The 22,059-nt window shown below is 38.9% G+C and overlaps 1 protein-coding gene and 1 long non-coding RNA gene across 3 annotated transcripts; one reads left to right on the top strand and one right to left on the bottom strand.

Annotated features, from left to right (window-relative positions):
- The first annotated feature begins 261 nt into the window (after window positions 1-261).
- On the top strand, window positions 262-7,373 carry b3galt2 (UDP-Gal:betaGlcNAc beta 1,3-galactosyltransferase, polypeptide 2). 2 transcript variants are annotated; one of them, XM_051094805.1, is made up of 3 exons: window positions 262-920; window positions 998-1,052; window positions 5,140-7,373. In XM_051094805.1, exon 3 carries the CDS (start codon window positions 5,400-5,402, stop codon window positions 6,711-6,713), a length of 1,314 nt encoding a protein of 437 aa, XP_050950762.1. In that variant the 5' UTR covers window positions 262-920; window positions 998-1,052; window positions 5,140-5,399; the 3' UTR covers window positions 6,714-7,373. The 2 variants fall into 2 exon arrangements, with proteins under 2 accessions (XP_050950762.1, XP_050950763.1); XM_051094806.1 differs by lacking the exon at window positions 998-1,052.
- A 7,778-nt stretch (window positions 7,374-15,151) lies between these two features.
- LOC127153625 (uncharacterized) lies at window positions 15,152-17,204 on the bottom strand. Its single transcript, XR_007825303.1, has 2 exons — window positions 15,683-17,204; window positions 15,152-15,451 (listed from the first exon to the last, which is right to left on the bottom strand). It is a non-coding gene; the product is annotated as an uncharacterized LOC127153625 (long non-coding RNA).
- Window positions 17,205-22,059: the final 4,855 nt, after the last annotated feature.

The following is a 22,059-nucleotide window of genomic DNA, read 5'->3' as shown; positions in this document are numbered from 1 at the left end:
AAATAACTGTTTCGTCAGAATAAACGGCTAGTTCTGAACTGCATCAATGTAGACAGATTCTTATTGCCTTATAATGGTGTAGTTACGACATCTACCAGTAGGGGCTAACTGTTGAAGCTAACCAGCCAAACCTTGGCCCCTTGGCGAGTTAAATTCGTTCATTCACGGAGAGAGTGGGGGTCTGGATAGGTTTGAGGGGAGTGGGAGTGATTCTAAATGGATCACGTGGGATTCTCCCCCTAAGTAGGCGGTGACGTCGCAAGGGCTCAGTCAGTCAGTCAGTCAGCGGAGCGGCGTCATTTCAACAGCTGCTTTCCCTCCCACTAGCCCTCCCCACACATCATTTGGGGAAGAGGAGAGGCTTTTCTGCCTTCTACTGCACTTCAGGGTCGTGTTCCGTTAGACCAGGCACGGAGAGGCCTTTTGCTGCCGTTATTCTGACAGGAACAACCCGCGACAGCCACCCTACTCGCTCGCCGCCGCTGTTTTTCTCCCGTTTCTTCACCGGACGTACCTCACAATGACTGCAGACGCGTAGAATGTGACCGTTTAAGTTATTTTTTAAAAAATTCTCCGTTCCCGCCTCTATCCGTTGTTTATATTTGTGGAGAAATAACGTCTATTTAACGAAAGAGGAGGAGAAAGTAACGGTCTCCGAGATATTACCACATACAGTTCATGGGAGATAAAGCCTAATGTGTACAGCGGCAGACAACAATAGCTCCTGACAGATGGAAGGAGGGTTTTTGTTTGGCGAATTCAAGATGGAAAACGAAGAAATGAGCCTAAGTTCTTGCAAGTAGCAAGACGGAAAGTGAAGAGGTTGGTTTATAGTCGGTTTTTTGGTAGCGCTGGAGGGAATGATGGCGCGCGGTACGGGTCGACAGACGGCGCATCTTTGCACTCTGTCACAGAGTGAGGTAGGTCTCGTAATATATAGATATCTCAATATAATATTGTTTTTATTAAGTCTAATTACTCTTTGCTGTCATTTAAGGGTAACGATCTCAATTATAAACACCATGATGCATTCTGAGGAAGAAAACAAATCAGTAAGTAGTTGGACACTAAGTTGTGTGTAAACATTATGGACGTGTTTAAAGGGCAATGCAGAAGTCTTGATTCAGTTGCTTGAATACTGTCCACGCCAGGAGTCTTAAAAATACAAGTTTCCACCCACTGGGGTCTTCGATATTAATCTCAGAATAGGCTGACCAAGTAAGAAAACAAATGTTGCAGAAAATATGGTTGCGCATAGGTGAAAATGTGGTGAACTGCCCCAGATTTTGCTAGTCTGTGAGCGGTGAGGCAAGAAAGCACCACCGCTGCCCGGTGAAATGGACTTTTGCAAGCTGACCACCACCCACGGCTCACTACGCTGCTCGAAAGCACTTTTAAGCTGCGATAGTATAAAATAACAGGTCGGACTTGGCCCCCATGCTGTCAAATCATTTACTCTGTCAAGTCTTTATTCCTGTTGCCCAGAGTAAAATATAAATACTATCAGAAAAACTTAATGTAGTTTTAAAGTGGGGCCTTTTTAGTAATACTAATGCATCAAATATTTGCAGTTCATTAAATGGACTGTAACACTGTTCAGCACAGACGCGGGCAGATTGTGACAGTAATGTGCATGAATAAACAAACCTATTTGCTCTCATGGGCGATGAGATGTTACATTAGTCACATAAACCATATTGACATAAAAAACAATTGAAACAACCTGCTGAAGTATGCAGGGGCCAAGATGTATGCTGGCATGTTTCAAGTACCTTGTAAAAATGATTCCACCTTATGTGTGTGTGTTTTAATTTAGCCACAGTTCTCTAATAGCTGGGGGGGGGGTATTCATCTCAGTCCAAGTTATGGATGACAGATGCTCTGAGAATAAAATGCTTTCAGCTGCATCCTCATGAAATGTGATTCATTAAACTCACCTTTCAAAGGAACATTCGCAAACTTCTGAATGAGGTTCATAGAGAACCTGGCGTTTGAGTAATGAATGCAATTATATGTCAAGCGTGGCCCGAGTGTGTCCCAGTAAGGGCCATATTACAAGTTTAAGCAAACATTTAGTATATATAAACGCAATCATCAAAGATATGAGTCCTTGCGAATGCATGAGTGTTTTCACATGGGACACTCAATGTCAAATTAATCATTCCTTCTGGGAGAGCCACTAGCGCATATGGAGATTTATTGAATCTGGTGCGCATTTGTTATGATTGCACATTGCGCTTATTGCCCTCTGTTTATTATTTATTTTTTTAATGTCATCCAGAATTTAGCTGGCTTGGCCATAGATTTTTGTTATTGTTAAAAGGTGTATGTTCAAACTAAAGATACTAAATATGCAGTGCAAATTATTCATAATATTAAGCTTGCAAATGGGTGACAAGCTACCTTTCACGATTAAATTGAATCCAACGTTTACATGGATAGTCAGTAGAAACATCTCAGCAATGCGTTGGCCATGGAAAATTGTTTTGCAAAAACCTGTGGGAGCTGAGCACTAAAAAGCTTCTGCATGTCTTATTATGTGGTACACTGATTTCTGAGTTATGCTGATCTCTATCATATTAACTTTGTTTGCAGGTGCTTCCTATCAGAAGTCTAATAGTCTCATGTTGCTCTTCTAATTGCTGACCGCTGTGGCCACATCACGCTCCTAATTTCCGTAACTGTATGAAATGAAAACTGGTGTAGCTGAAAGCTAAAGCTGATTTTATGAATTCCTCTCTATCGTTAACAAACACATAAATATTTATTTCTTCTCATGTTCCTCCAAACAAGCATGAGTGTGTCTTTGGCAAAAACAAAAACACCTAGCACCCGAGTGAGTGCAGTACGTAGCGTTCTCTAGTGAGGCTCTCATTACAGGATATCAAATGGATGACAAAGGAAACCTTTGGAGCATTTCATTCGCTCTGTTCTGAAGTGTGTTAACCTTTAAAGTAAAGCCAGGCTTAGCCTCTTTCCATCTTACTGTAATTGCCCACGCAGGGTGAGCACATTTGGTTGAAAAGGTTATCATCCCCTGATCCAGCTGTTGCAACAAAACAGGAAACAATCCATAGAGACAAACATTTAGTAGGTAGGTTGAAGCATAGCGCATGGCGCTTGTGAAATAGATACGAAATTGGGCATAGAATTCTTTTACAACATGTCAGTGAAAGAAGTCAGAAGGGCACACTAAATGTTAATTGAGCTGTGGTTTATGTTATGTTGTTTTTGCAACATTTTTGCAACCCTGTTACCAATAGTTGGCACATGTATGAATCACTTAAAACCCTAACATTGCACAAATCTGGAAAATAAAATTGAAAAAATGTTGTTTTTTATTTTTATTTTCAAGGCTGCATTCAATTTGGCAACAGACATTTGTAATGTTACAAAATATTGTGCTGAAAATAACAAGAAATGTTTCTTGAGCAGCAAATCAGCATATTAGAATGATTTATGAAAGATCATGTGACACGGAAAACTGGAGTAATGATGCTGAAAATTCAGCTTTGCATCACAGGAGTAATTTTAAAATATATTCAAATAGAAAACTGTTATTTTAAGTTGTAATGTTTTGTAATTTTACTATATTTTTAATCAAATAAACACAGCCTGGGTTTGCAAAAGAGACTTCTTGAAAACATTTAAAAATCTTAACCCCAAACCTTAGAACGATATCTTTATATTATTTTATATAGTCTAAATTAAGGCATATATGTATATTTCCCATAAATGTTACAAAAACATTATTTTTTATATTTATAATATAATCAAAATATTATAGTGTAAAAATATTGATGTTGTAAAAAGAAGTTGGATAACAGGGTTGAATGTTGATCATGATGACACTGTAATTTGCATAAGAAAATGTAATAAGATAATACATAATGATAATTATTAGATCATATTAAATTATATTCCGATATTTTATTTAAAATGTCGGTAACACTTTACAATAAGGTGTTATTTGTTAACGCTAGTTAATGTGTTAACTAACATGAACGAACACTATGTTTGTTACACTATCTTTGTTAACGTTAGTTAATAAAAATAGTCATTCATTGTTTGTTCATGTTCATGTTTATTCACAGTGCATTAACTAATGTTCACAAACACAACTTATGATTTAAATAATGCATTAAATGCTGACATTGACATTAAGATTATTAGACGCTGTGGAAGTATTGTTCATTCTTAGTTCATGTTAACCGATGTTAACTAATAAGCCTTACTGTAATGTGTTACCAAAATTTCCTATTTATCATAGTATCGTTAATGCTATATGTTGGATAATGGTTTATAAAATGTCGTACAGTATCATTCTCACAACAACAAGAAAAAAAAAGGCTTTTAAAAAATAGGACACCAATTTTGGCATATTTGTCTTGGAACATCACTCCTGTGACGCATTTGAAACGAGCCCGAACAAAACATGACTTTCAAAAACAAGACCTCTGCTTTACCTTTGTAATAATTTCTCTCCTATTTTTAGATCACCATTACTAGGAGGAGGCTCTAGAATCTAATAACCCCCAGTGTGAGAAAGCAACGGTTAAGAGAGGAAATTGCTGGCAGGGAGGCCTTTCCCTCTGGTGCGGTGTTGATAAGTTTAAGGTGGAGGGTGAATAAGGGGTGAGGGCTGTTATCACTTGCTGCTTCTGGCTGCGGATCCTGCAACACTGCTTGCTGGAGCCTGAAAATTCATTTTGACGGATGCTTCCCCTCTCTGGCTGTTAGAGTGCATCTGGGTGGGGAGGTGGCTTAGAGGGCCTCTGAGGCAGCAGTGTTCTCACTGAATGCCATGTTGTGCAAACCTGCAATTTAAACTCTCACGCAGGGCAGTAAAGGTTAGCTCATGATATGCAGAGACCCCCGTTAGCAATCTCCCCCACCGTGTTGCCATGTACCGCAAATGTAGGAGACTGAAAAATCATAACATTAGTAGGGTAGAGCGAAGACTTATGCCGTCATAAACCTTGGCTGCTTTGAAAATCACCAGTGAATTTGCAGGTGATGCCAGCATTACTACGAAAGTAGCAGTACGTGGCTCATGAATGTAATTAGAGATCTTCTGCTATCCGTTGTGCTGCGACACTACTCGGCATTACTCATTGTTTTTCCTCTCCTCATTCTTAGATCACAGAGACATCAGTCTGAGGAAGCAGTCGTCCTTCAGAAGAGAACTGCCCCAAAGCATGACCGTCTGTCACTGGGGAGGGTCAGAGAAACGCATTCCTGCAACTCTCATGAACAGTTTGTCATCCCCCTCGTAGGTCCACCTACGGCCCTGAACACACCCATCTGCCAGCTCAGATAACCCTCAGGCTGTTTGCAACACATGTTTGATGTGATTGGTTGTGACCGCCGCGCTTTGCTAAGCAGCCCCGCTCTACATCATGCAGTGGCGTCGGCGACACTGCTGCCCCATCAAGATGACCTGGAATGTCAAGCGGTCGCTCTTCCGCACACATGTAGCAGGCCTTCTCTCGCTGGCCTCACTCTTCGCCCTCTTCCTCATCTACTGCCACCAGGATTTGCTGCAGGGCCGGTGTTGGTTGCGAGACAACCCCTTGGTTTACACCATGCGAGGTTTGCGCCCCCACAAGGAGCGCGCGAAGGGAAACCAAAGCTCGCTGCGAAGCCTCTGGAAAGACAATGGTTATGTGCTCCCCAAACCGTCTGTTAACTTCAACTTCACTTCTCACCAGGCGGAGATCACTGCCCGGGGGATTGTGGGATTGGAGATATCACCGAGCAGCAACAACTCAAGCACTAACGGCAACACCAAGAGCTTGCACAGGGAAATGGGAGTGGGAGGGCGTCTGGCAGCCCAGCCTTATCACTGGCTGCTTAATGAGCCCTACAAGTGCAACGAAAGCAGTCCCTTCCTGGTCTTGCTAATTGCTGCCGAGCCGAGGCAGTTGGAGGCAAGGAACGCCATCAGACAGACCTGGGGCAATGAGAGCGTGGCCATGGGATACGGGTTCGTGCGTCTCTTTCTGCTGGGAAGGATACCTAACGCGTACCCCCAGAGCTCCATCGAGGAGGAGAGCTTGCAGTACCATGACATCATCCAGCAGGACTTCTTGGACACCTATTACAACCTTACCATCAAGACGCTTATGGGCATGAGCTGGGTTGCTCGATATTGCCCGCACACTCACTATGTCATGAAGACGGACAGTGACATGTTTGTCAACACCGAATATCTCATCCAAAAGCTGCTAAAGCCAAACATGGCACCTCGACAGAATTACTTCACAGGCTACCTAATGAGAGGCTACGCTCCCAACCGCAACAAGGACAGCAAGTGGTACATGCCACCAGAACTCTATTCCAGCGAGAGATACCCTATCTTTTGCTCCGGGACGGGCTACGTGTTCTCGGGGGATATGGCAGCGAAAATCTACAACGCCTCGTTGAGCATCCGCCGCCTGCACCTCGAGGATGTGTATGTAGGAATCTGCCTGGCGAAACTGCGAATCGACCCGGTGCCACCACCAAATGAGTTTCTCTTCAACCACTGGAGAGTGTCGTACTCCAGCTGCAAGTACAGTCACCTGATCACCTCCCACCAGTTCCAGCCCAACGAACTCATTAAATACTGGAGTCACTTGCAAAGCAACAAGCACAATCCTTGCCTTAACATGGCGAAGGATAGGAGCGGGCGAACGCGCCATAGGAAATTGCAGTGGGAAGGTCTTCGGTGATTAGCCAGGGCTCAGGGTGCAGTAGTGTTATCGCAGCATGTGCAAAATTCAGCAGTTTATGAGGTAGGGAACAGCACAGTGTTTTTGGTATTGTGAATTAAAACTATTTTTTTAATTTCAGAGAGATGTTATGTATTGTAAACCTGTCTTTTTAAAGGGAAGTGAGAGACGTGTGCAATATCTAGCATGCACAGCAAAAACCATCCGATGGCGGTAACCGCCATTTTCAGGTGCCAATTAACCGAGACATATTAAGAGGTTGCCGACTTTCCTCTACAAGCTAACGTTCGAGTGATATTATTAAGGGCCAATTTTATTGAGATCCTCACTGTTTCTGTATACAAAAGAAGAAAAAAATCGGGAATATCATATGGTGGTGTATCTGTACTGTGACACATTTGATTCTCAATGATGTCCACCCGACATTATGAGATGATGTTGATTTTTTTCTATCTACCTAAAACCTGCAAATGGTTTACAGTATCCAAACCAAATTAAAAACAGTATGTGTAAAAGAAAATATATATATGGAATTTAAGTGCATCATAGATGTCAGATATGATCAAAATAATATTTTTCAAAAGCTTTACACTGACTAAATACACAAGTCTGCCCTTGATTAGGGCAAGTAAACTATTTATTAAATGTATTTCTTAAGCATATTGTCTCGGACGTGTGGTCTCTTCCAGTGTTATTCAAAAAGCGTGTTACTCAGCCTGAGCTGAAACACAGTTTTACAGTGTAATTATTTAGAGCAGACACATTTCACTAAACAAATAAAATTCAGTTGGCCAGTGCAAAAGATGACGAGTCGACAGCATCTTTGGTTACCTCAGTGACCCCCAGCATAAATCTGATAAAATAAACATTATTGCTAATAATTCACTTTTAATTGACTTTCACAGACAGTTGCACCCTTCATCTGCGAAACTAAAAATGTATTAGTTGTCAAAATTTGCATAATTCATGCAAATTTCAAAGCATTATGGACAAATATCAACATTCAAATCACCATTATGTACTCATTAAATTAAAATGAGACTTGAAAAATCCCAGAATCAGTCCCCAGATGGAACCGAAGACTAATGTGTTAATGATAAAGTAGATAGTGTTGCTCTGGGTCAAAATATATAATTAGTGGGGGGGCTTCACAACACATTAGCTAAGAGTAATCCAATTAAATTGACGCTGGCAACATTTGAAGGGTTTATTTATCATTTTCATTACTCATTTGTCAGTCTAATTTTAATTAACCACATATTCGAGTGACTATGATAAGTGCTAGATGCAGAATTTGTGCATCAATTACAGGTGACTCAGAAGACGTTTCAATGTGTCCTTCTTACAAATCATAAGCACTTGAGTTTCACAATACAACAATTATTGTGGCACAAAACAAGCTGCTTCGTTTCCAGGCCTGTACTTGTTGGGAAATGTCAGTAAATACTACAAACAGACTTTGACGGAGACTGAAATAGGACGTGGTATAGACCTCACAAAATCTGAGAATTTTAAGATCGTTATCTTACAATGCAGTCATTTATGTTTTATTATTTAAAACAGAGTATTTTATGAGTTACATAAGCTTCTTACAAATCATAAGCACCTGACTTTCACAATATTGGAGCAAAATGAGTAATTTTGTTTTCAGGTCTATACTTGTCTATTACAAGTTTGGTTTTCCTCCACCCAGACATGCTAAAAACAGACTTTGACAAAGGAAACCACCATAACTGTTTTGAAGATAAACAGGAACTTTACTCTAGAGTCAGAGTGGAATTATTTGCCTGCAAGCTCTTGAGATTTCACATCACTGCTACCTAATATAAATATAGTAACAAAAAACAAGAAATGTTTATGAACATTCAAATGTTTGAGAATGTTTTCAATAATTTGAGAATGCAGTAATGTATATCTTTGTAAAAGAACTTTTTATGCATCATATGGACTATAAATAAATCACTACATTTGAATGTGGCAATGTAACACTCAGAACATGCAAATTGTCCTGAGTATCAAGAGATTTCCAGGACTTCATTGCTTTAGACCCTTAAACCATCTGTCAAGAATTACGTTCTTGCTAGACAGAAGTCAATTCGCACAGCAACTTGCAATTCCAGCGTATTGCAATCCGTTAAATCCTCATCTGTTGTTAAGCATTTATCTCCCTCAATTAATAGGAATCAAAGTCGTGGCCAAGGGCGAGAGAATATAACAAACAGAAGCAGCTTTCATTCCACCGCACCGCGTGCAATCACAGAGAAAGATTAGCACACTTCATCTACAACACTTTGTCCCACTGATTTACCAGAGAGAGAGAAACCGGAGAAGAAAAAAATAACTGGGGGCGAGTGATGAATGAACAGGAAAGAGGCTGTGACTGATCAGTATTGAAAACCTGTGCTGCTCTAAACGTGTGAAAAGTGAACCCGGGAAAAGAACTCTGATGTCCACCGTGATGGAGTGGGTCGCCGAAAGCCCGGACCCAGAGATGTGTTTCCAGAAATATAGCGAGTACCAGAGTATGATGAATGTCCCAATAGCGCCAAAAGCCTATAGCGCAGCAATGAGATTGAAGAAGAGAAATTCTCACTGAGTCAGTAGATGTAATTTTAGATATGTAAACATTTAAAGTGAAATCAGTGAAATTATTGAAGCGCTGTCAATACGCTAAGGCCTAAAATAGTTTTAGGGGATAGTTTGGCCAAAAATGTCGTTACAAACCCGTAAGACCTTCATTCATCTTCGGGGCACAAATTCAGATATTTTTTATTAAATCCGAGAGCTTTCTGACCATGCGTAGACGGTAACGTGACTGACACATTCAGTGCCCAGAAAGGTAGTAAGGACATTGTTAAAATAGTCAATGTGACATCAGCAGTTCAACCGTAGTGTTATGAAGCTACAAGAATATCAGCTTGATCCCATGGTGAAAAAGTAATTGTTTTCTACACAGTTATGATTGCAGCTCCCTATGTTTCGCTTTCCGATCATAACAAGCTTGATCGGTAGCTCAGCCGGCACAGAATTGGACTTAGAATGCGGAGTCCATGGGTATGAATCTTGTGAAAAACATGACTCACGATGAAAGAGCGAAAAGGTGACAAAAAAACAAGCTAAAATAGCATGCTTGCATTTGTGTTTTTATGTTACATTCGCTTTTGTTCATATTATCTGGTAAGTTTAGGTGTAGTGCAGATGGTACGTAGATGGTATTTTAAAACGTCATGGAGCATTATTATTATAGCACCACCCAATGGACATTTCATGTCAGAACTTCGGTGACACGTACAAAACCAACGTCACATAAAACGTACCATATGTACATATGTATGTTCCGGGCAGAAAAAACGAACACTCTTTTAGCACCACTCAGTGGACATTATACATCGAATATATCACGAAACGTACATGCCAATATGTATTTCACATTTTGCGAAAACGTTCCCGCAGGTATGTTTTCGTCATGAGATCAGGCCCGAGAATACTTTTTGGGTACGAATCCCATAAAAAAACATGACTCACAATGAAAGAGCGAAAAAGGTTACAGATCAAAAAACAAGATAAAACAGCATGCTTGCGATTGCGTGGTAGGATTAAGTGTAGCAGAAATTGAAGAAATAGAAGTAGAAGAAATTGTTGAATAAAGTTATTTTTGTTTTCTTTGTGCACAGAAAGTATTCTCGTAGCTTCTTAACATTATGGTTAAACCACTGATGTCACTATTGGACTATTTTAATGACGTCCTTACTAACTTTCAGGGTCTTGAATGTGGTAGTTGTGTTGCCATCTATGCAGGGTCAGAAAGCTCTCAGATTTAATCAAAAATATCTTAATTTGTATTCCGAAGATGAACGAAGGTTCTGGAATGACATGAGCGTGAGTAATTAATGACAGAATTTTCTTTTTTTGGGTGAACTATCTCTTTAATAAGCGTCACTTATTAAGAGCATAAATGAACAAAATATGATGGCTGTTGACGGTAGTTTAGTTAAAATCAAAGAACATAATGAGTCTTTGGTGACTGTAATATTACAACGCTATCTCCTAACCAATTCATACGTATTTTGCAAGGGGGCTTCACTCGTATGATTTTGTACAATTTGTGTAGACCCCAGGTTTTGGGGTGGGTTTAGGAGTAGGTCATTCATACAAATTGGGGAACAATTTAACAAAAATGTACAAATTCATATGAGTAAGGTTGTACGAATTCGTACAAATTAGCCACCTCATAAAATATGTACGAATTGCTTGATCTATCCCTTTAAAGAAGATAATTCGTAAAGCCCACATAGTTCTGTCTTTGATTTTGAGGTCCCTTTAATGCAGGAACAGGTGAGGAATTCGGGATTGTTGTTGGGGCATGTACAAACCCATGCTAAAAACTCTCCTTTAGTACTCACTGAATACCACTGTTACGTCACACAGACTAGCGTTTCAGTAAACTGGATAACAAGACCTGTTGTGCAAGTAAACATACCTTTTTATTGGAAATGTCCGGCAAGTTAAATTAGGTAGAACACTTTTCCCTCAAGGCCATCAGACCGTGCCAAATTTAACATTTAAGCATGTCGTGAAGAGTTTCAGTCAATTTAGCTAAACCCACTTTCCTCATTAGCTCAGACACGTCCATTCAGACAGCAAACGGTAGCAAAAATATGAAAATAAACCTATGAGTACTACATCAGAGTCAATTACGTGATGTTCTTTTGTCCATATGTAATACTTTACACAGTAGAACTGAGCAATGCAGGATTACTTTTGTGCAAAACAAATCCAATCCTACTCCATTCTGGACCTGACAGAAAACATTCTCCAAGTGGATGTTTGCCAAAGTAAAACTGTAGTGAGGAAAGATAGTCCTAGACCAGCACTTAAGACCATCTCCTTTAAGGAGCACAACACTGCACAATTTCTCCGACCAGTAATGGCTATGTTTTCCGGGAGATGTCCGAATGGAAAAATCAATGTGTTGATCTGTTTTGAGGTGTACAAGCTGAGAAGGACTTGCTTTCATGATAGCAACACTGCTATAAAAGGCTCTTGAAAAAGCTGACGATGAACAGACCCAAGCGCTATTTTTGACCACGTAGCACGTGGCATCAAATGCCCATCCTTTATAACCCTCATACCCCTGTGTCTGTGAAAACACCCCATAAACAAGCTTTAGATCCAACATAATGGCCTCCAATGGCCATTTGTTACTTCTGGCTAAATGACTTCTTGTCTCAGAGGATCATTCACACTATATGAACCCTTTGTAACACAATGACAAGCTCACATTGATTTCATTTTTTTGTTTTTCATCAAATGTCAACGACGACTGATGGTTGACATTTGTTGTAAATATTCCAAACGTTGGCTTTCTTCCACAATGTCCTGATTCCGGCACCAGGGCGATGGAGTACAACTGATTATCATGGACACGGTGTTATCGAAACCAAACACGCAAGAGATCTTCGTCAACGGAAGATTATTTACAATTAGCACAATTAATGGGTGCATATCTTTGTGTAATTGTGTAATTTCTCATATCCACCCACCCTGAAGCATTTTACTGATGATAATAGCTGTACAATGAGATTGCACAGCAGTTTTAACTGAAAAAGGAGGAACTTTTTATAAATTTTTTGTCTGACAAAAATCCATACCGCAACATAAAAAGGCAAGTATATTTCACAGCTAGTTGTTAATTATTCATAAATACTGAATATTCATAAACATCGAATAAATATTCATTTGAGTCTGACTCAAACCTTGAGTATGACATGTATTTTTATTGAAGACGTGGTTATGCAACAACAAATATCTTAAAAAAACGAATCTTTCGTTTTATCTCGCTTTAATTAAAACCTGACAGATCTCATCAACTTACGACATTAAAATCACATCTTAAGAGTCCACGGCAGGAAATGCTATAAAATGGTTCATATTTCAAAGATTTGGTTGGCACAGCGGTTCAAACACTTCAAGTTCGCATGAATTTTTTATTGTGCTTTCGATTGATTTAGTGGTCCGCGGAGTCTGTGCCAAAGCGACAAACCCTGACCATTTCTGTTTACAGTGAATTAATAATTTATGACTCTTAGTATTAATGTGAACTTGAGATCACCATAATACTTCAAACTCTGAGAAAGCCATGAACAATCACATAAATGAAAATCTCCACAATGTTAATGTTTTCCTACGAGTCGTTTTGATACGCTCGACTGCTCCGCTTTGAAAATTCCCAAAAGGAAAAACCCCTGCTATTCTCAGCTGTCATTTATCTCACTGGAAAAACATTAATCTAAAAAAAAAAGCGTTTTTGCGGGAGGATCTTTACATCTCACTTCCCATGAAACACTGTTGGTAAGAGTGCACATGGCAACAGCAGTCCCCTCAACAAATTCAAGCTGTCAACTGGAGCAAGACTCCAGGGTTGACTGCTTCCCTAGCATGTGTAATATAACCAGATAGACAGCCAGTATGTCAATCCGGTATGTCGTGCAGAACTTGAGGAAGGCATCAGGGGTTCCCTTGAGGTCTGTAAAAGGCCTCTAATGTCCACAGCTTTCATTATGCGCACTAGAGGGATTTCACTTAAGCTTGTTGAAAAGTGAAACGCAGGAACCGTATCGAGAGCAGTTCAAACAAGTTCAGTCAGGCACGACGTGCCATCAAAAATTAATATAAATGATGATTTTATAAAGAAGTAACTGAAGTAAACAGCTAGGAGGCGTTCAGAGGTGTTTCCTCTGAGGATGCAAAGGTGGTAGTGCCTCCTCAAAATATTGGATCACTTGTTTTTCCTAACATTGTCCTACAGCGACACCAACAGGTAAAGTTACAGCAGGAGTCTGTGTCTCTTGCCTCCCCTGAGCCCGTTAAGTTTTAACAAACGGCCTACAGCGTGCGGTGAGTTTGGTGGGGGGTAATTGCGAATTAATGGGGGAAGTCACAAGAGAGAAGGCAATGCCTCCATCATGATATGATTGGATATGACTGGTTAAGATTGTCTGTGATTGGTTCATGCGATAAATCCCGCCTCTAGCGTTGGTGTGCGCGTTTCGCATTCACAAATCAGTCTGAATGAACAATATAATAGTGTTAATGAGAGAACTAATTAATAAATGTACGTAAACAACTTACACACTTACATATAATCAGTTTGTTACATCAAAATAAGATGAGATGCTTGGTGAAATTTGAAGTGAATCCCCGTGTCTGTGTTTAATATTTACTGAGCTTTGATGACTGATGGTCTGAAAAGTTCAAAAATAAGTAAAAGTTTGGTATTAAAAAGAATAGTTGAATATAAGTTTACAAAAAAAATAAAAAAATAAATAAAAATATATATATATATATATACATATAGTTTAAATTGTTACTGACTTGAGTTATTACTTTTGAATAAATGTAAAATGCTTAAAAACACATTCATGCTTGGCTTTAATAAATAGAATATTTATTACACCGTTAATGTAAAAATATAAAATAGTTTTTTTTAACCCACAAAATGTGACTGGGACATGAATTTACATATATATGAATTTCATTTTTGTCATTATTTCTGAAAGGTTATATTATGGTTTAATTTAATAATAGTTTAATGGTTGTGATGGAAAATGACACCACAACTGAGAGAGAAACATTGTGCAAACATTTATATAAATCATATTTACACAGTTAAATTTGCATTATGGTTTATGATGATAATTTGTTTATATAATGACATTCAGTTGAAAATTTAATCATATTTTTATATTTAATACTTTAATACTTGAGAACCAACTTCAAACTGATTTATTTAGTTAGTTCAAACAAGTTCAGCCATGGCTAAATGTTTTTTTTTTTTTTTTTTGTTTTTAAGAAGGAACTGAAGTAAAGAAATAAGGAAATTATTCTTAAATGTTTGCAGTTTTTTGCAGTCAACATGCTTACAACACACTTTTTTTTTTCTTTTACATTCTTTACACTCCCACAACTCAGTGTAATAACAATGTCCCATGTGTATATACATAACAGGAAACGTCTGTCATTTTATGTAATTTTAACGAAAATTAAAAATTAGAAATGTAATAATAACATTAGTTCAATAATTCTGGATTAGATAGTTGTAGATATAGCTATCCCACAACTGAGGGACAGAAACATGCAACAATATATAAATCATATTCACACCATTAAATAAATAACGTTTAATAAAATGTAATAAAAGTGTCATAGTTTACACTCTAAAAATGCTGGGTTACCAAGCACTGGGTAAATATTGGACAGAACACATGCTGAGTTACTTTGACCCAGGTGGTTGGGTTAAATATTTTTACTAAACATGCTGGGTTATTTTATTTAAGCCAACTATTGTTTAAAATTTTATTATATTGCTAGCTTAAAATGAACTGGAACTTATAAAAAAAAAAACACACACACAGAATTACTGGAGGCAACAGCAATAATCAAAAGATGAACATTTATTTATACAGCAATAGTTTACAATATTACATACATTTAAAGTCATTTAACAAGCATTTTAGACATAAGAAATGTAACATTTAAAGTAGCATTTTAATTTTAAACAGTTCAACAGTTCTCTGTAATCACATTTTACTGAAATAGCGCTGATTCTCGTTCCGGTGTTTTCGCCGAAATCTAAGCCGGTGAAGGGTTGCTGTTCGCTGGGGTATCTGCAAACTTCAGACCGTGGCCTCTTGTTTCACTCACAGCTGAAAGATGCTGTGACTGACTCCAAAACCTGCCTATAAACAGACAGATTTCTCTACTGACATTAGAGAACATTTTAACATCACATGAAATTAAACTCAGTACTATAACGAATAAAATTCATTTATTTTATGCAAGGCAAAAGGCGTTTCCATCATGCGAAACTACTGCTGATGACGCAGCTGACTGACATTTGTGCTGCGCAAAATAATACAATTTACAGCACAGTAAAAGACTTAAATAAATGAAATAAAATGTATACAAACCTTTATTTGAAGATCGCTGAAGAAGTGCACCAAATTGGTGGCACTGAGAACCGCTAACTCAGCAGCTGGGATGTTTTGTCAGAGACAGGCTTAACCCAGCGCCTGGGTAAAGAAAATAACCCAGCATTAAAAATGACCCAGCAACTTAGTTACAGAAAATCTACCCAGCACCTGGCTTAAAAATATTTGAAATAACCCAATAAAATAACCCAACAAGTTAAACCCAGCATTTTGGGTTAAAAAAAAAATTATTTAGAGTGCAAGACTGAAATGTGAACATTACAAACTGATTTTGTTCATTTATTTATTTATTTTCTGTAAATTTGCTATGTAAAATGGCACATTTTTATGTTAAAATGCTATCCATCCATCTTCTTGAGCAGAACTTATGGCTGTTCCCTCATCTGTCGCAGACTCTTTGCTTTCCTTCTCTTGTTTTTCCTCAGAATCACCTTTCGTGAGGTGTTGCTGTTGCAGAAGCACTTGATTAATTTCCTCAATCTCCTGCAGATACAGTTCCACGCACAGTTAAAGAGCCAATGGCGAGCTTATTTCAGCCTTCTGGTTGCTCCGTCTCACAGGACTTATTACTATGCACGGCAACCTTTGTTTTGCGAGGTCAGGCTCCAGAGGTGCAAGCAGGGTGCGAAGCTCGCCATCTTTCCTCTCTATCCTCCCCTCCACTCTTGCAGATAATGAAGTCAACTGTTTGAAAAGGAAATGGCACCGTTCTTGGTTTTATGATAATTGGCCCATCTGTCATTCCATAAATAAAGCGGATCAGCTCAATGTGTTTGGAGCGAGCGCTGGTGGGAAGCGGGGCAGGGCGCATCCAGGAATGACAGGAAAAACAAATGACTTCCTCCGCTCCGCGGGCGCGGATTCTTCAAGCGTGAACATGGCACGTTATACGGCGAACGCATCAGTGAGAGGCGGCTGTTTTTGAAAACATCTTGCCCCGCATTAGGAGACGATCACAATAACGGAATGAGCATTTTGAAATGCGTCTGTAGTGCGAACAGCTATTCTTGGCTGTTCATCTTGAGAGCGACGTTCACGGGTGGGTGACGGCTTCAAATCTCAGAGCCAGAGGGAAGACGGTTGGGTGCAGGTAGCCTTGGTGTTCTGATCCACCGAAGGCTCCGGAGTAACTGGGCTGTTGCATTGCCATGGTAACCAACCACTGATCTGCCGAGTTGTGGTGGAGGGGAGTGGCAGTGACAGAGAAAGTGACAGACACATCACAGTGCACAGGAGGAGAGGAAGAGTGTAAGAGAGACGGATAGAGAGAATGATATTTGAAATGGAGAAAGACACCTGTGGTGTTCTGAGTGGGAAGGAATGGAGAATGTATGTGTGTGTGTGATTTAAACACGTTGATTTGGCAAGTATGCCCATTCACACTATAGAACTATAACTATATCTACGTCAACACCAACTAAAGATAACAGCCTGTTTATTCTAAGCTTGCGCACTGCAGTTTTAAAGGGCTAGTTCACCCAAAAATGAAAATTAGACCATAATTTACTCACCCTCAAGACATCCTAGGTGTATATGACTTCCTTCTTTTAGATGGATCCAGTTGGAGTTATATTAAAAATCATCCTGGCATTTCCAAACTCATCAGTCCAAAACAAGTCCAATAAAGTGCATCCATCCATAATAAAAAAGTGCCTCACACGGCCAAAACGTAAGAATCACTTTCACTCGGAAGTGACAAACACAAACACGCCGTGGAGAGATCCAAACAAAACAACGGTCACAAATTAGAAGTTCAAAATGAGAATTTGTAAACAAAAATGTCAGAGGATTTCGAAACTGAGACTCAACACCAACACCCTACGTCATCCACCCATAAAGTCTTATGTGTACAACCAGTTGGCATGAGCCAGATTACAGTGATTATTATGTTTTATACATTGATATTTTCTTACAAAAAATGCATTAATTCGCTACAGGAGGCCTTTATTCACCCCCCAAAGCCGTGTGGAGCAATTTTTATTATGGATGGATGCACTTTATTGAACTTGTTTTGGACTGATCAGGAGAAACACCCACCCACACAATGATAAAGCTTGGAAATGCCGGGACGATTTTTAAAGGGGTCGTCAGGTGCCCATTTTCCACAAGTTGATATGACTCTTTAGGGTCTTAATGAAAAGTCTATAATATACTTTGGTTAAAAATTCTTAATGGTTGTGTAAAACAACACCCTTTTTACCTTGCCAAAATGAGCTCATCCCATTCTGAGGGGATTGCTCCTTTAAATGCAAATGAGCTCTGCTCGCCCCGCCCCTCTCTTCTCTCTTTGGAGTGACGAGCCTGTTTACTTTAGCCGCATTTAGCCACGTTTACCCGCTAAACTTGCTAACTAGCACATTATTAGGAAAGGCTTTTTCAAACAAAATGAAAAAGTGTAGCATCCGATGACCCCTTTAATATAACTCCAATTGGGTTTGTCTAAAAGAAGGAAGTCATATACACCTAGGATGCCTTGAGGGTGAGTAAATTATGAGCTAATTTTCATTTTTGGGTGAACTAACCCTTTAAAGGCCATGTACACACTGTAAAGTTTTGCATTTAAATACAGGAGTAAATCACCTAAATTATAATTTTTTTTTGTGCGTACAGAATAGAACTCACTTTCAAAAACTGCAATGATTGACACCACTGTAACGATTCTGGCATCTCACATATTTGCTATCCACTATGCAATATTTAACCCGATCTCATGGCAATTCATACATATTTTACGAGGTGGCTAATTCGTATGAATTCGTAATCGTATGTATTTTACGAGTTCCGCAATTTGTACGAATGACCTATCCCCAACCCTGCCCCTAAACCTACCCCTCATTGGACATGTTGGAACAACAGTATCTCATGACCAGTTTCTATGTAATTTGCGAGGTGGCTAATTTTGTACGCTTTGTCTAGACTTCAGTGACGGGGAGGTTTTCATATGAATTGGGGAACTCATATAAATACGTACCTCACTCGTATGAATTAGCCATCACATTTTAGACCTGTAAGACCTTCCGTCATCTTTGGAACACAATTGAAGATATTTTTAATTAAATTTGAGAGCTTTCTGACCCTGCATAGACAGAAACGCAACTGACACGTTCAAGGCCCAGAAAAGTAGTAAGGACATTGTTAAAATAGTCCATGTGACATCAGTGGTTCAACCATAAAGTTACAAAGCCACAAGAATACTTTTATGCGTAAAGAAAACAAATATATTGACTTTGTTCAACATTTTATTTATTTTTGTTTTCTTTGCGTTTCTTGAATGTGTCCGTTTCGTTGCTGTCAAAAGCTCTCAGATTTCATCAAAAATATCTTAATTTGTGTTCTTAAGATAAACGAAGGTCTTATGGATTTGGAACAACATGAGAGTGAGTAATTAATAACACAATTTTAATTTTTGGTTGAACTTACTCTTTAACAACTAGTTCCCTTTCAGTCGGTTAGACTTTTAGAACTTTATCTTAATAGATATAGTTAACATTATTGATGTTAATGAACCTTAAGGATTGTTAAAATTTAAATGTGTAAATATTGCTCCTTTAGTGGCACCAAATGGAATTGCAAAAATAAGTGGTGCATAGTTAGAACAGTTTTGCATTTTATTTTGGTACCACTAGGGGAGCACCAAGACTTAGACTTTTTCTCAAATACTTCAAACACAATAGTCAAACTAAAACTAAAAGTCGAACACAAACATTTGCTGTGTTCAAGTATGCCTACTTCCATACTATACGGTTTGCAAAAAAAACAACAACAAAAAAAACATGGCAATAGGGTAGTATGTCCGAATTCACAGTATTTGAAAAACAGGTGAAAAGAACCCAGGTGTAGTGAAACCATTTTGAAGATTTGAATCAACTGAACCAATTGCTTCGCAAAATGGTTCACAATGTTTCAAATCGCTCAAAACTCCTCACGCCAGTGACGCCTGCTGGTGAGAACTGTGTAAATCCATTAAAAGCTCAGGCCAAACATGTATAAAACCACAGGTCTCCAAACTCGGTCCTGGAGGGCCAGTGTCCTGCAGAGTTTAGCTCCAACCCCAATTAGACACACCTGAACTAGCTAATGAAGGTCTTGCAAACACACATATTTCTGCCCCCAACTCACGCCACTGAGTGGTGTTTATCCACCTTATATATATTTTTAAGATGAAAGAAAGCTATTTCCTGTAAACGTGCAAGACTTAGTCACTAGGGTAAATAACAAGACAAATAACATTGTGTACTAAACAGTAAAACTATATGAGCTCCATACGGGTTTGTTTATGGTTACAATAATATATTACAATAATATGAACAAATGCCAGTTCACAATGCATTGGGCTGTTTGTACTGGAAGTGAATGACAGAATGTCTAGCACAAACAAGCTAAAAATGGCCACACTTGTTCTTACGGTAAAAATAAGGTGGACACTTTTCAGAGAAATCTACAAATAGATATTAGGTCAAATATATATATAACACATATGAGGTCAAATGAAACCTTGAACAAATAACACAATCTTAAAAGATTAAGAAATGTTTTAAGAAAGTTAATAAGTTAAGTGTTTTAAGGAAGTTAAGTGTTTTAAGGAAGTTAAAAGATGCTTTACTTTTGGAACTTCCTTGTTTTAATATATTTAGACTGAAGTCTAGCTATTAGAGTTTAGCAAACCTCAAAATGACTGAAATACAAATTGTTCCTCCAACGAAAAAAGAGCCATTTCAAAGACAATATTTAGTATAAAGGAACTGCTGAAACGGAAAATGTAAAGAGAGATGTGGCAATCACACGATGTGAAGTAGAGGAGAGAACAAGCTCGTCATTTAACGCTGATGTGTTTTACTGTGAAAAAAGATTATTGAAGCCTCGATAAGGAGATGCTGCAAGGTCAACGCAATTCCTGCCTGAGATAAAGTAGTCAGGCTGTTGGCGGGCAGCAGGAGTCTCTGAAGCCAACTGATAAAAGCTCCAGCGCTGAGGATGCTGAACGTCTTGGGTGGAAAGGTACCGATAACGTAGATGGGCCTTAAGATCCAGGCCACCTATTTGGAGGGGAAATGAAGGGCTGACAATTCAAAAAGTGACAGATTGATACGACTGAGAATACCTTCATACAGTATGCAGACGAGAGGCTTTATCTAGAATATTTCAGGTCTTTTCTTTCTCCTCCATTTAGGTTTCTATAGAAAATCTGTTCTGTATACCTACACTTTGGGTTAAAAAAAAAACAACCATTTCTGCATTATTTGGCCACCCAGCGCTGGGTAAATATTGGACAGAACACATGCTGGGTTATTTTGACCCAGCTTGCTGGGTTTTATACATTAACCCGGGGGTGCCCAAACTCAGTCCTGGAGGGCCGGTGTCCTGCAGAGTTTAGTTCCAGACACACCTGAACTAGCTAATCAAGCTCTTTCGAGGCAAACTAGAAACTTCACAGCAGGTGTGTTGATGTAAGTTGGAGCTAAACTCTCCAGGACACTGGCCTTCTAGGACCGAGTTTGGGCACCCCATGCCTTAGAAGCAACAATGCTGTAGAAGACCCATTTTTGGTTCCCAAAAGAAACTTTCAGGGAACAGTTCTCAAAAGAACCAAAAGAACCACTGTACTTTTAGGAGTGTATAAACCAAAATTTATTCAGATACCTTTATCATTTCTATAGCTTTGAAAATGGTACACTCAAAAAAATGCTGGGTTATTTTTTTAACCCAAATGCTGGATTCGGCCTGTTGGTTCATTTTATTGGGTTGTTTTTAATATTTTTACCCAGATGCTGGGTTATTTTTTTTTTTAACCCAAATCCTGGGTTTAACTTGTTGGGTAATTTTATTGGGTTATTTTTTTATATTTTTTTTACCCAGGTGCTGGGTAGTTTTTCTGTACCTACGTTGCTGGGTCATTTTTAACGCTGGGTTATTTTTTCTACCCAATCTCTGGGTTAAGCCTGTCTCTGACAAAACTACCCAGCTGCTGAGTTACAGTCAGAGCGCGGGCTTATTGACTTCTCTACAGGAGAGAGCGGTTCTCAGCGCCACCGATTTGGTGCACTTCTTCAGCGAAATAAAGGTTTGTATACATTGTATTTCATTTGTAAAGTCTTTACTGTGCTGTAAATTGTATTATTTTACGCAACATAAGGACAAGATGTCAGTCAGCTGCGTCAGTCAGCTGCATCAGCAGCGGTCACTTCGCATGATGGAAACGCCTTTTGCCTTGCATAAAATAAATAGATTTTATTCGTTATAATACTGAGTTTAATTTAATTTGGTGTTAAAATATGTTCTTTAATGTCAGTATTGTTGGGCAGGTTTTGAAGTCAGTCACGGTATCTTTCAGTTATGAGTGAAACGCAGGGCTGCGG

The sequence above is a fragment of the Labeo rohita genome, chromosome 22 (genome assembly GCF_022985175.1).
Source record: "Labeo rohita strain BAU-BD-2019 chromosome 22, IGBB_LRoh.1.0, whole genome shotgun sequence".
In the NCBI taxonomy this organism is placed as follows: Eukaryota; Metazoa; Chordata; class Actinopteri; order Cypriniformes; family Cyprinidae; genus Labeo; species Labeo rohita.
The sequence above is the reverse complement of the archived record's forward strand: the minus strand, read 5'-3'. Positions and strand labels throughout refer to the sequence as shown.